General features: G+C 35.3%; 1 protein-coding gene across 3 annotated transcripts in view; it reads left to right on the forward strand.

Annotated features, from left to right (window-relative positions):
* Positions 1 to 12,371, forward strand: part of KAT6A (lysine acetyltransferase 6A) — a 112,608-nt gene that overhangs the window by 60,055 nt on the left and 40,182 nt on the right. For 2 of the 3 annotated variants that reach the window (XM_032329403.1, XM_032329404.1), the window contains 5 exons: positions 900 to 1,015; positions 1,806 to 1,887; positions 4,391 to 4,526; positions 5,879 to 6,195; positions 11,900 to 12,018. In XM_032329403.1, the coding sequence (XP_032185294.1) occupies positions 900 to 1,015; positions 1,806 to 1,887; positions 4,391 to 4,526; positions 5,879 to 6,195; positions 11,900 to 12,018 (770 nt within the window). The remainder of the gene's footprint in view (positions 1 to 899; positions 1,016 to 1,805; positions 1,888 to 4,390; positions 4,527 to 5,878; positions 6,196 to 11,899; positions 12,019 to 12,371) is intronic. The other variant, XM_032329405.1, reaches the window with a different exon arrangement.

Below are 12,371 nucleotides of genomic sequence, written 5' to 3' on the forward strand. Positions count from 1 at the left end.
AGCAAGTCCATAAAGGAAAAGTAGAACAGGAAATGGCTAATCTAGGAAGAAGAGATTATGAATGAGATTTTTACGCTTTCTCATTTTCCTTTAATGTCAGTGATGTTTTGATAATAAACTTCATAGCATCTCATAGAAGAGAAACTTACTTAGGAATAGAAAAGAAGGAAGAGAAAATAATTTAACTAGCCCTTTCTCTCACCAAAGAAAAATAAACGTAACCAACTTTTAGAGGAAAGGGACAAATCTTTTCAGAGTGAGGGCAGATTTTCCTTCTTAAAATTCTGATAATTAAATGGATACTAACTTTTGGAAGAGGAAACTTTTTTTTCCTGTTACTGTTAATTCTGATCACAATAGAAATATTGCTTAGGTTTTAGTTTTTAGCCAAAGTAAACTCACTTTTAATGATCAGATTTAGCAAAAATATATTTTGATTATAAATATAATGTTATTTTAAAAATTGAGAGCACAGAAAGGATTGAAGTGAAAGGCAAAATCTCCTTCAAAATGTTTATAACTTCATATCCTAGGATATTACAGTTGCAAACAGTTTTTGTGTTTCCTTTCAGAAATGGCCTAGGCATACTATGTTACGTATTGGTATACATATAAGCATGTGTACTCAAATAATGCTTTAATGCAGGCTTAATAAATGCTAGGAGTTTGTCAGGTTTTCTATAATCACATTGGGGTGGCGGTGGTTTACTGAGTACTGTTTAGCATCAGTAAAACTGAATAGGAGTGCCAGGTCTTGATGAGACATGTCTGACAAGCTTCCAAGAGCATCTTTTTTTTGATACATATTTTGATTTAAGGTAATTGCCTTTCTGTACATCATTTCTTTAATACAGAATGGTCATTGATTATTTCATTTGAGAATTTTCCCCTCTTACTAGGTCATCCATCCTGTTTAAAGTTTTCCCCTGAACTAACGGTTAGAGTGAAGGCCTTACGGTGGCAGTGCATTGAGTGTAAAACGTGCAGCTCCTGTCGAGATCAAGGCAAAAATGCAGTGAGTATCTTTGTCTTACAACGTGAATATTTCACTTAGAAGTCGAATGTACAACTGGTGTTTTCCTCTAGGTATTGTTGGCTATTTTTCGGTCACCTGGTCCCGCAGAATTTGAAACAGGAGTCTCATTAACTTACACATCATTAGTTTAGAATACGTACTCTTTGAGACTTGGATTCTTTCTAGGTGATTTCTAAAGCACCTTAATTGTATGTTTGCAGAAATACTCCTTTTTAAAAAAAAAAAAAAATTATTTGACAGAGAGACAGTGAGAGAGGAACACAAGCAGGGGGAGTAGGAGAGGGAGAAGCAGGCTTCTGAGCAGGGAGCCTGATTCCATGCCAGACTCAATCCCAGGACCCTGGGATTATGACCTGAGTGGAAGCCAAACTCTTAGTGACTAAGCCACCCAGGCGTCCCTAAAGAAATACTCCTGCGATTTGTTTGAGTAGTGTGGAGTCACTCACTTAGCAGTGGTCAGTTAGTATATTAACTACAGATCATCCTTTTCTCTTTTCCATTAGAAAACTAAAGTTAGCTTATATCTGGTTACTGGATAAACTTGAAAGTTATGAAACTGTAGTTCTTTATTAAAGGTTGGTTGAAGCAAAACTTGTGGTAACTCAGACTTGTCCATTTACTCAGTTGATACAAATTAAGGAAACTTTTACTATTACAGTAGTTCATCTCCTTTATGAGATCATTGAAGCTTTCTAGGTTTTATGAAGTTATGATCCTCACATGCTTTTGTTTCATAAGGTTAAGCAAAACTGTCCTATCAATTTTTTAGGATAACATGCTCTTTTGTGATTCCTGTGACCGGGGTTTTCACATGGAGTGTTGTGATCCACCACTCACCCGGATGCCAAAAGGTGAGAAATACTTTCTGAAATCAGACTGGCAATATAAAGGGCATGTTAGTGAAAGCACCTTTTATCTACTTTGATAGATGAAAGAATGATTTTTCATCTTTCTGTTTGGGATTGTTTAAGCAGGAAGAGTGCTGTCACCTTAAAGGTGGGATAGTCTGTTGAGACATCCTAAAGGTGGCACAGTCTGTTGAGACATCCTAACATACTTATGTGTATGGATTTATTATTTTCCTCTATTTCTCTATTTTCAGTTTTTAAGTACCCATGGAGAGCAAAGTAGTTCATTTATTAATATTTGCCAGTCATATAGCTAGAGGACAAAGTACTTGCCTTTTGTAATATTTTGAAATACCTCTTTCTGTAAAGGAAGAAATGAAGTTGTACTAGATTGTGTTGATTATATCAGTGTCAGTTATTACACTGTTCATCACCTTTGAAAGGCCTAGAGTTGTTAGTCTCTGGTTTAGTCAAAACTCAAAAAAAATGTTTTAATAAAATAATTTGTAGACAAATAATATTTGTGACCTAACTCATAAAAGTAGAGCTTAATGTTATCCTGTTTTTTTGACTCCTGCTCCTTGAAAGTTATTTGGTTGGAATACAACTGCCTGTTGGTTGAGCTTCCGTCTTACTATATGCTTAGATTTTCTCTTAAAAAAAAAAAAAAAAAAGTTCAGGTGGTCTCTCCTGCTTTTGCCTTATCACAAATTCCATTTTTAACTCTGATTTTGTGACTTGCTAGGTTTCTTAAGTAAAACGCTTATAGGATATTTGATAATTTTCTTCTTGAAAAAAATTTTCCCGCAGGTGGAAAGGAATTGAACCTTAGGTATAGTCAAGTTATTTCTCTTAGGATCCTACTTGAGTCCCTATTATGTCATTCTGTTGGTTGTTACCTTTTGAAAAGTCTTAGATTTATATGTACTGGAAGAATAAATTCCCCCTTTCCTACCTGGTCAAAAGGCCTTCTGAGAATCCTTCAAGATAAAGATTTTCTTAGGACTTCATTCCTGTGTATAGTGCCTACAAAAAAAGTTTCATTGTAGCTTAAAACAGGAATCATTTTATTTTGAAGTAATTGCAGACTTAACCGAAAAGTAGCAAAAATATTGCAGCCATCACCAGCTTCTTCCAGTGTTAACATCTTATAAAACCATAGTACAATTACTGAAACCAGGAAACTGATATTGATATGATACAGTTAACTAATCTGTAGACCTTATTTGAATTTGTGGTCCAGAATCCAGTCCTGGATTTCACATTGCATTTAATTGTCATATTTCCTTAGTCTCTTCCAGTCTGAATTACTTCTGTAAATTGTCTTTCTTGACCTTGACACTTTTGAAGCAGCTGGTCAGCTATTTTATTTTATTTTTAAATATTTTATTTATTTATTTGACAGAGATCACAAGTAGGCAGAGAGGCAGGCAGAGAGAGAGGAGGAAGCAGGCTCCCTGCTGAGCAGAGAGCCTCATGCGGGGTTCGATCTGAGGACCCTGGGATCATGACCTGAGCTGAAGGCAGAGGCTTTAACCCACTGAGCCACCCAGGCGCCCCTGGTCAGCTATTTTATAGAAAGTCCTTAAATTTGGGTTTGTCTGTTTCTTTATCATGATTAAACTGAGATTCCGAAGTTTGATAAGAACATCACAGAAGTGATATTGTACGCTTCTTAGTGTGTTGTAGTGTGGTGTATAGTATGAATATGTCTTATTACTGGTAATGTTAACTGTGATCATTTGATTACTGTAGAAACCTAACCTTTAAGTTATTCTTTTCCCTCATTGTACTAACTTTAGCATCCATCAGTGATTCTTGTTTGCACTAATTTTACTTTGGTGTTTACATGATGATGGTTTTTTTGCTTCCATCATCCCTTCTGCATTTATTAATTGGAAATCTGCTATAAGGAAGAGATCGCTTTTCCCATTTATTTATTTGTCAATTGTATTATTCATGGCCTCATGGAATTTTATTTTATTCAATGGGTTATAATCCATTGATGTGATTATTTCTTTTCTTGCTCAGAATGACCCAGATTTGACTATTGGGAGCTCTTTCAGGTTGGCTTCTGGGTCCTTATGACATGCCTTCCTCATCTTTTGAGCACTTCTCCATTTTCTGGGACTGTAAGATGCTCCAGGTTATCAAGTATTTTCCTTGGTCCAGTCCTGGGATCAGTTATTACTCCATGGAAGCCTGGCTTCTTTTCTTATAGAATAGTAATTGGAAACTAATATCAGAGTGCCAGGGGTAGAGCAGGGCTTTTTAACTTTTTAACTTCAACCATATGTGGGCTTCAGGATACTTATGAGTCTTTTCCATTTGTTTGTAGAATTTTGTGTATATATGTTTCTATGTTTATTTTTCTAAGGGGCTTCCATCAGATTTTTAAATAGGAGTCCTTGACCTAAGAGAAGTTAAGAACTCCTCAGGTATCTCAGCTCTTTCTGTGTGTTTCTGTGTCTGTTGTGCTTTATGTGGAATATTATTTTTTTTATAGGCATGTGGATATGTCAGATATGTCGACCTAGGAAAAAAGGACGGAAACTTCTGCAGAAGAAGGCTGCACAGATAAAGCGGCGCTATGCTAACCCAATAGGACGTCCGAAAAACAGGTTAAAGAAACAAAACACGGTGTAAGTTGTACTTGTGGCAAGGTGAGGGGAGAAAAGGATAGGGTCTTCTCTCTAGTGTAGGAGTCACTTGTTTGCATTGTGAAAAAAATCTTGGTTGTTACAACTGGCACTTTTATAAAGTAATAATAATGGCTATACTTAACTGAACTGTGCAGTAAAGTGCCAAGTTAGAATGAAGTCCCAAGTGTCTTACAGTGTGTTACTCATTTAATGTTCCCAACAACCAAATGAAGTGGTATTGCTGTTACTCTTACTTTTCGAAGGAAACAATTACTACATAGAAAGATTAACTTGCACAGTTTATAGTAAGTGTTGCACTGGGATTAAAACCCACAAGTAGTTTGGCACCAATGTCTAACTCTTAAATACTGCCTTATACTGCTGCTCTTATGTAAATAAGAAAGAAAAATTATTATGGCATTTCATAGATTCCTCTCCTGATGTGGGCTCAGTAGTTTATATTGTATGTACAAATCACTGGATAACTTTTGCTATTGCGGTCATAGCCAAGTCCCCTTTCTATGTCTTGATCTAAAATAAAATAATGTGTTTTTCATCTGGAAAACTAGGAAACTGGGCTATGTCTGGAGGATATGGGGCAAGATTCAGTAGCTAACTCTTTTTTTTTTTTTTTTTTTGAGTGTCTATGGTAATTCCCTTTTGATGATTTGTAAGATATCTTTAAACCTGTAAATCTGTATTCTTTTTTTTTTTTTTTACCCAACTTTTCTATACTTTAGACTGTCTTGAAGATAATAACTGAAAGGAATGGGCACTAGCAGCTTGAAATATACAGTACCAGTATTGTAGTTCATATTTTACATCTTAAATCAGGCTTTAATTTTCCTATAAGATGATCTTTTGATTCCTGAGTTTCAGAGAGTAACCCATCCTTGTGTTTAGAGGTAAAAGTATAACTCTGAGTTGTTACAGAGATCATAGGACTTTATATCTGGAAGGGTCTTAATTGTTTTCTGGTCCAACTCTCATTTTATAGGTGAAGACACTGGTGTTTAGACAGTGTGATTATTCTAAGGTGTACAGCTAAAAAGTGGCAAGAGTTATGACTTAAACATGCCTTCTGACTCCCAACCTTAGGATTCTTTTTGCTATAAAATACTAGACTTTTCAGAAATCTATTTCTGATAATGATATTACTTCTCATTTCTCTAATACTTATGGTTTATAGAATATTCTTGACAATATAGTTTTTTTTAAATAAAGCTGTAGCTTATTTACTAATTACATGTTTATATTAAATAGGAAACTTAAAAAGTTTTCCTTTTTAATAGTTACCCTTTTCCCTGTTTGATTTCTTTTTCCTTTCTTTCTTTCCTTTTTTTTTTTTAAAGATCAAAAGGTCCTTTCAGCAAAGTTCGGACTGGTCCAGGAAGGGGCCGGAAACGTAAAATCACCCTTTCCAGCCAATCAGCATCGTCATCAGAAGAAGGATATTTAGAGCGAATAGATGGCTTGGACTTCTGCAGAGATAGCAGTGTTCCCTTGAAGTTCAACAAGAAAACCAAAGGGCTCATCGATGGCCTTACCAAATTCTTCACCCCTTCTCCCGATGGGCGGAAACCTCGAGGGGAAGTGGTAGACTACTCTGAGCAATATAGAATCAGGAAAAAGGGCAACAGAAAATCGAGCACTTCAGATTGGCCCACAGGTAAAAGTTCACTTAGAAGCAGAATATATTCCCAAAGTGTATTATTTGGAATAACACTAGTTATCTAGAATAGATTTATATTTGATTATTATCTATGGTATGGATTAAAAAATAAAGGTACTATTTAGATTAAAGTAAGGTGGTGACAATGGCAGGGATTGAGAGGCTGGAGATGAAATTGCAAGAATGGGCAAATAGGAGCTCCTAGTCAGAAGACGGTGTTTTTTCGTCTGTGGGTTGTTTGTTTGTTTGTTTGTTTTTTGGGGTTTTGTTTTGGTAGAATCACAAGGAATCTTCCTATGGAAGTTTTAGGTCTGACCTTAAATCAAGGATATCTTTACATTTCACAAGTTACAAAACAAATCATGTGGTGAGCATCATGATGCTTACTTTATTTCCAGAAGGAAATTGGAAAGTGTGTGGGTAGATAAAATGCTATTGACCTAAGTAAGCATAAAGAATAGACAAATATATATATGAGTATGATAAGATCATTGATTTTTCTACTTCAAATCATGGCAAATATAGTTGTAATATTTCATGAATTATACATTAAAAGAGAGGAAGAGAACTATAACTTCAGACCATTTACTTTATGTATCAGGCTAACCTTCCTAGTTTTCATTTATTTATTTAAAATTCTGTTTATTGAAACTAAAAAACAAAAAAATAATTCACCCATTTCTCTTACCCTCTACCTCCCAGCTTCTGGCAAACCACCAATCTGTTCTCTGTATCTATGAGTTTGGGGGTGTGTGTGTGTGTGTGTGTGTGTGTGTGTGTGTTATTTATGCTGAATAATATCATACACCTACACCACAGTTTGGTGTGTGTGTGTGTGTGTGTGTGTGTGTGTGTGTGTGTATGTTATTTATGCTGAATAATATCATACACCTACACCACAGTTTCTTTAATCCCTTGATGCATTAGGTTATTTCCATATCTTGACTATTGTAGATAATGCTACAGCGAACATGGGGTGTATATATCTTTCCAAATGAATTTTTTGTGTTCTTTGGGTACATACCCAGAAGTGGACTTGCTGGATTATATGGCAGTTCTATTTTTAATTTTTTGAGGAACCTCTGTACTGTTTTCCATACTGGCTGCACCAATATACATTCCCACCAACAATGTACAGAGGTTCCCTTTTCTCCACATTCTCACCAACATTTTTAAGTTCTAGTCTTTTTGATAATAGCCATCCTGACGGATGTGAGGTGATACCTCCTTATGTTTTTGATTTGGATTTCACTGTTGATTAATGATGTACAGCATCTTTCACGTACCTGTGGCCCATTTTTATGCCTTTGTTGGGAAAATTTCTGTTCATATCTTCTGCCCATTTTGAAGTGGATTGTTTCTGTAGGTTTTTTTTTTTTTTAATGGGGTTGGGGAAGAGGTGAGAGAACGTGCATGGGAGTGGGGAAGCAGACGGAGAGAGAGATTCTTAAGCAAGCTCCATGGCCAGCACAGAGCCCATCACAGGGCTGGATCTCACAACCCTGAGGTCTTGACCTGAGCTGAAATCAAGAGTCAGAGACTTAACCAACTGAGCCACCCGGGCATTACATGGGTTGTTTGCTTTTTTGCTATTGAGTTGAATGAGTTCTTTGTATATTTTGGATGTTGACCCCTTATTGGATATATGATTTGTGAATATCTTCTTACATTCAGTAGGTTGCCTTTTTATTTTGCTGTTGGTTTCCTTTGCTCTGCAGAAGCTTTTTAGTTTGTTACAGTCCCCCTTGTTTGGTTTTGCTTTTGTTGCTTTTGGTTTTGGTATCAGATTTTAAAAATGATTATCAAAAATTGTGTTAAGGAGATTACCACCTATGTTTTCTTTTAGGAGTTGTACAGTTTCAGGTTTTAAATTCAGGTCTTTAATCTATTTTGAGTAACTTGATATAAGAGAGTTGTGTAGTTTCATTCTTTCACATGTGGTTGTCCAGTTTTCCCACACTGTTTATTGAAAAGGCAGTCTTTTCCCCTGTTGTATGTTCTTGGCTCTTTTGTTGTAATTAATTGACTATATATGCATGGGTTTATTCACAGGCATTCAGTTCTATTGCACTGATCTTTGTGTCTTTTTTTTTTCTTTTTTTAAGATTTTATTTATATATTTGAGAGAGAAAGAGAGCATGAGAGGAGAAAGGTCAGTGGGAGAAGCAGCCCAATGTTGGGCTTGATCCCAGGACTCCAGGATAATGACCTGGAAGGCAGTCACTTAACCAACTGAGCCACCCAGACGCCCCTCTGTGTCTGTTTTTATGCCAATACCATACTGTTTTAATAACTATAGATTTGTAATATAGTTTGAAATCAGGGAGCGTTAGTGTTTTGTCCTTTTTTTCTCAAGATTGCTTTGGCTATTTGGGTTCTTTGGTTGCATACACATTTTTAGGATTTTTTATTTTCCATTTTTGTGAAAAATGCCATTAGAATTTTGTTGCGGATTGCTTTGAATCTGTAGATGGCTTTAGGTACTGTGGACATTTTAACAGTATTCTTCCAACCCATGAGCATGCAACATCTCTCCATTTATTTGTGTCTTTAATTTCTTTCATTAATGTCATGTATGTGTGTGTGTACACACACACACAGTGTTTTGTCTGCAGTGTACAGGTGTTTCACCTGCTTGGTTAAATTTATTCCTAGGTATTCTACTCATTTTGATGCAATTATAAATGGGATTGTTTTCATAATTTCTTTTTCGGTATCTGGTAGTTCGTTATTAGTGTATAGAAACAATTCAGATTTTTGTGTTTTGATTTTGTATCTTTCAAGCTTACTGAATTCATTTATTCTAAGTTTTTTGGTGGAGTCTTTAGGGTTTTCTCTATGTATTATGTCATCTGCAAATAGGGATGAGAGTTTCACTTCTTCTTTTCCAACTTGGATATCTTTTATTTTTTCCTTGCCTAATTGCTCTAGCTAGAACTTCCAGACTTATGTTGAATAAAAGTAGTGAGAATAGGTAGCCTTGTCTTATTCCTGATCTTAGAGGAAACTAGCTCTCAGCTTTTTACCATTGAGTATGATGTTAGCTGTGGGCTTGTCATATATGACCTTTATTATGTTGTGGTATGTTCTCTCTATACCTGGCTTGTTGAGAGTTTTTAATCATAAATGGATTTGAATTTTGTCACATGCCTTTTCTGCATATCTTGAAATGATCATCTATCTGATTTTTATCTTTCTTTTTGTTATTATGGTATATCAGCTGATTTGTGGATATTGAACCATCCTTGAAGCTCTGGAATAAATCCTGTTTGATCATGGTATATGACCCTTTTACTGTATTGCTGAAATCAGTTTGCTAATACTTTGTTGAGGATTTTTGCATCTGTGTTCGTTGGGGATATCGACCTGTAATTTTCTTTTCTTTATCTTTGACTGGCTTGGGTAATGCTGGCCTCATAAAATGAGCTTGAAAGAGTTCCGCCTTTTTTTTTTCTTAAAGAGTTTGAGAAGGATTGGTACTAAGTGTTTTTTGAATATTTGGTGGAATTCACCAGCAAAGCTTTTGTTTGTTGGGAAGTTTTTGATCATTGATTCAGTCTCCTTAATAGTAATTGGTCTGTTCATATTTTCTGTTTCATCATGATTCAGTCTTGGTAAGTTGTATGTTTGTAGGAATTTATCCATTTCTTCTAGATGTCCAGGTTTTTGGGGTATAATTATTCATAGTAGTGGTCCTCTGTGATTTTTGTATTTCTGTGTTACCAGGTGTAACAACCCTCTTTTTATTCATTTCATACTTACGTTTCAGGCTAGTTCCCTAGTTTTCAAAGTAGAAAAGATCTGTAGAGAAGACTTAATAGTGTAGCAGGTAATTCAAGTCAGAGGAGAGGAATTTTCATTAACTGTTTTGATCATTAAAATTTAAACTAGTCTCATTGCTCTTTAGTGCCTTGAGTTTACAGACTTAACCCTGTGAAGGAAGTAGAAAAGTGTCTGAGGAAAGTAGAAGAATGAGAATGGACTCCTTTGGATCACAAGGGTCAAAGATAGAGTATCTCATATACTGCAAGAGAATTTCTTAATGTTCATTTCCTTTCCCTGAAGGAAATCATAGTTCTGCTTTTCTTATCAGTGATTGTATTCACTGCTTCTTCATTCCTGCTTATATAGGAATAAGCAGATTGATTGGTCCAGCACAGGAGAAGAAATTCTCATCATTGTCAGGTCCCCCTTTTTATGCTGTATTTATTGGCTTTTCACTAGAGTGGCAATCAACTAATTACTGTGTAAGCACTTAAGTACTTTTCATGACTTTGTCAGTCATGTACACTGTAGCTCCAGTCTGAGTACATTTATCTAAGAAAATATGCAAGCCATTTAGGTCGGACTTAGGAGGAAAGAATCAAAAGCAGATCCTAGTGTGAAAGGCATTTTTGAATTAACTATTTCACTGGAGATGGATTATTACTAGAATATCCTGGAAAGTTTTAGAACTAGAAGTTATTAGAGAATATTGGTAAAGTATATGGAGAATCATTATTGACTTTTTGCATTTGTGTGAGTTTTTGCTGTAATTGGCTTTGTAAATTTCTTTATGAATTGTAGAGTTTAAGGGACAGTCTGTACCATCTGACAGAATGCTCTTGAATGCTCTACTAAATCTGTGCCTGCATCCATCTGTGTCATGCACTAGGGGGCATTAAAGTGACGTAGTATCTTCAGATCCATATTTTTTTTAGGAGTGGTTTCAGCAGTGAGTCCTTGTCCTTATTCTTCTTATACTAAGTGAATAACAGACAGCCTATATGTCTATTTAATTTCAAAGGAACTGTCATGAATTGATCTTTTCTGCCGTGCTTATATAAATAGGAAATTAGTCCATCAGCTGTGTCATCTTCAAGTGCGGAAGATAATGATCTACATAGTCCCCTAATACTCCTTTCATGAATTTCCTTCCCCATGTGAGGAAGATACATCATTTACTGAATGATTATTATAATTTCTATACTTACCCAGAGGATTATCATCTGTGATCTTCAGATTGTGGAATTTTGTTTATTTAAAAGGGAACCCAGAATATGAGGGGAGTATGGTAGCTGTTTTGAAGGTTATCTTTTTGCTGAGATTAAGAATGTACTGACTGGCATTATGAAGATCATAAGACCGTTAAGATTTATAAAAGGAACAAATATTCCATGTTTTGGTACCATGTGATGAAAATCATGTCCTGCTGTAACATACACTTCTTCCATACTACCAAAGAAGGAAAAAGCAGTATTTGAATATTGATATATTAAATTCATACTAAAATTTTTATGTTCATATTACTTCATAGTTTCATATTCCTTAGACCTTTTTCCTGTCCTGCTTTTGTGTAATTATTCTTTTAAGTTTTTATTTAAATTACAGCTAACATACACAGTATAATATTGTGTTTGCTTCAGGTGTATGGTATAGTGTTTCAGCACTTCACATCACCTGATGCTCATCAAACTTTTACATATATTATAATATATAATTGTATATATTATATATTTGTATATATTATATGTATGTATATGTTATAGAAATGTGTGTATTATATACTAAAATACAATCTTTCCAGTTGTCAGTTTATTGCTGTCTTCTTATAAAAATAATATCAAGGTCTTCAAACTGAAAGGCTTTTGAAATTTTTTCTAGTCCATTTATTAAACTAAGGGTAATATTGATAACATGTGAGCTCTTTTTTTATGTGCAGACAATCAGGATGGCTGGGATGGCAAACAAGAAAGTGAGGAACGGCTTTTTGGGAGCCAGGAAATCATGACTGAGAAAGATATGGAATTATTTCGTGATATCCAAGAACAAGCACTGCAGGTAAAGTTGTATATTCAGATTGGACAAATAATATGGTCCTGGACAAGAAACAGGATTAATTTATCCTGGGGTAAAGCAGTAACAGCAATTCATTTATCTGTCTGATCTGCAAATAGATGTCGTTTGTCTGTGTACATAGTTCTGCTTGTTAACATACTCCTTTTAAACCCATTATGACTGCTTTGGTTTTGCAGATAAACAGGTTTCCTTTGGCTATCAGCATTTTTTAAAAAAAAATAAAGATTTTATTTCTTTATTTGAGAGAGAGAGAAAGAGCACGCACACATGAACACAAGCCAGGGGAGGGGCAGAGGGAGATGGAGAAGCAGAAGACCCCCTGAGCAGGGAGCACA

Source organism: Mustela erminea, chromosome 21 (assembly GCF_009829155.1).
Source record: "Mustela erminea isolate mMusErm1 chromosome 21, mMusErm1.Pri, whole genome shotgun sequence".
NCBI classification, from domain to species: Eukaryota; Metazoa; Chordata; class Mammalia; order Carnivora; family Mustelidae; genus Mustela; species Mustela erminea.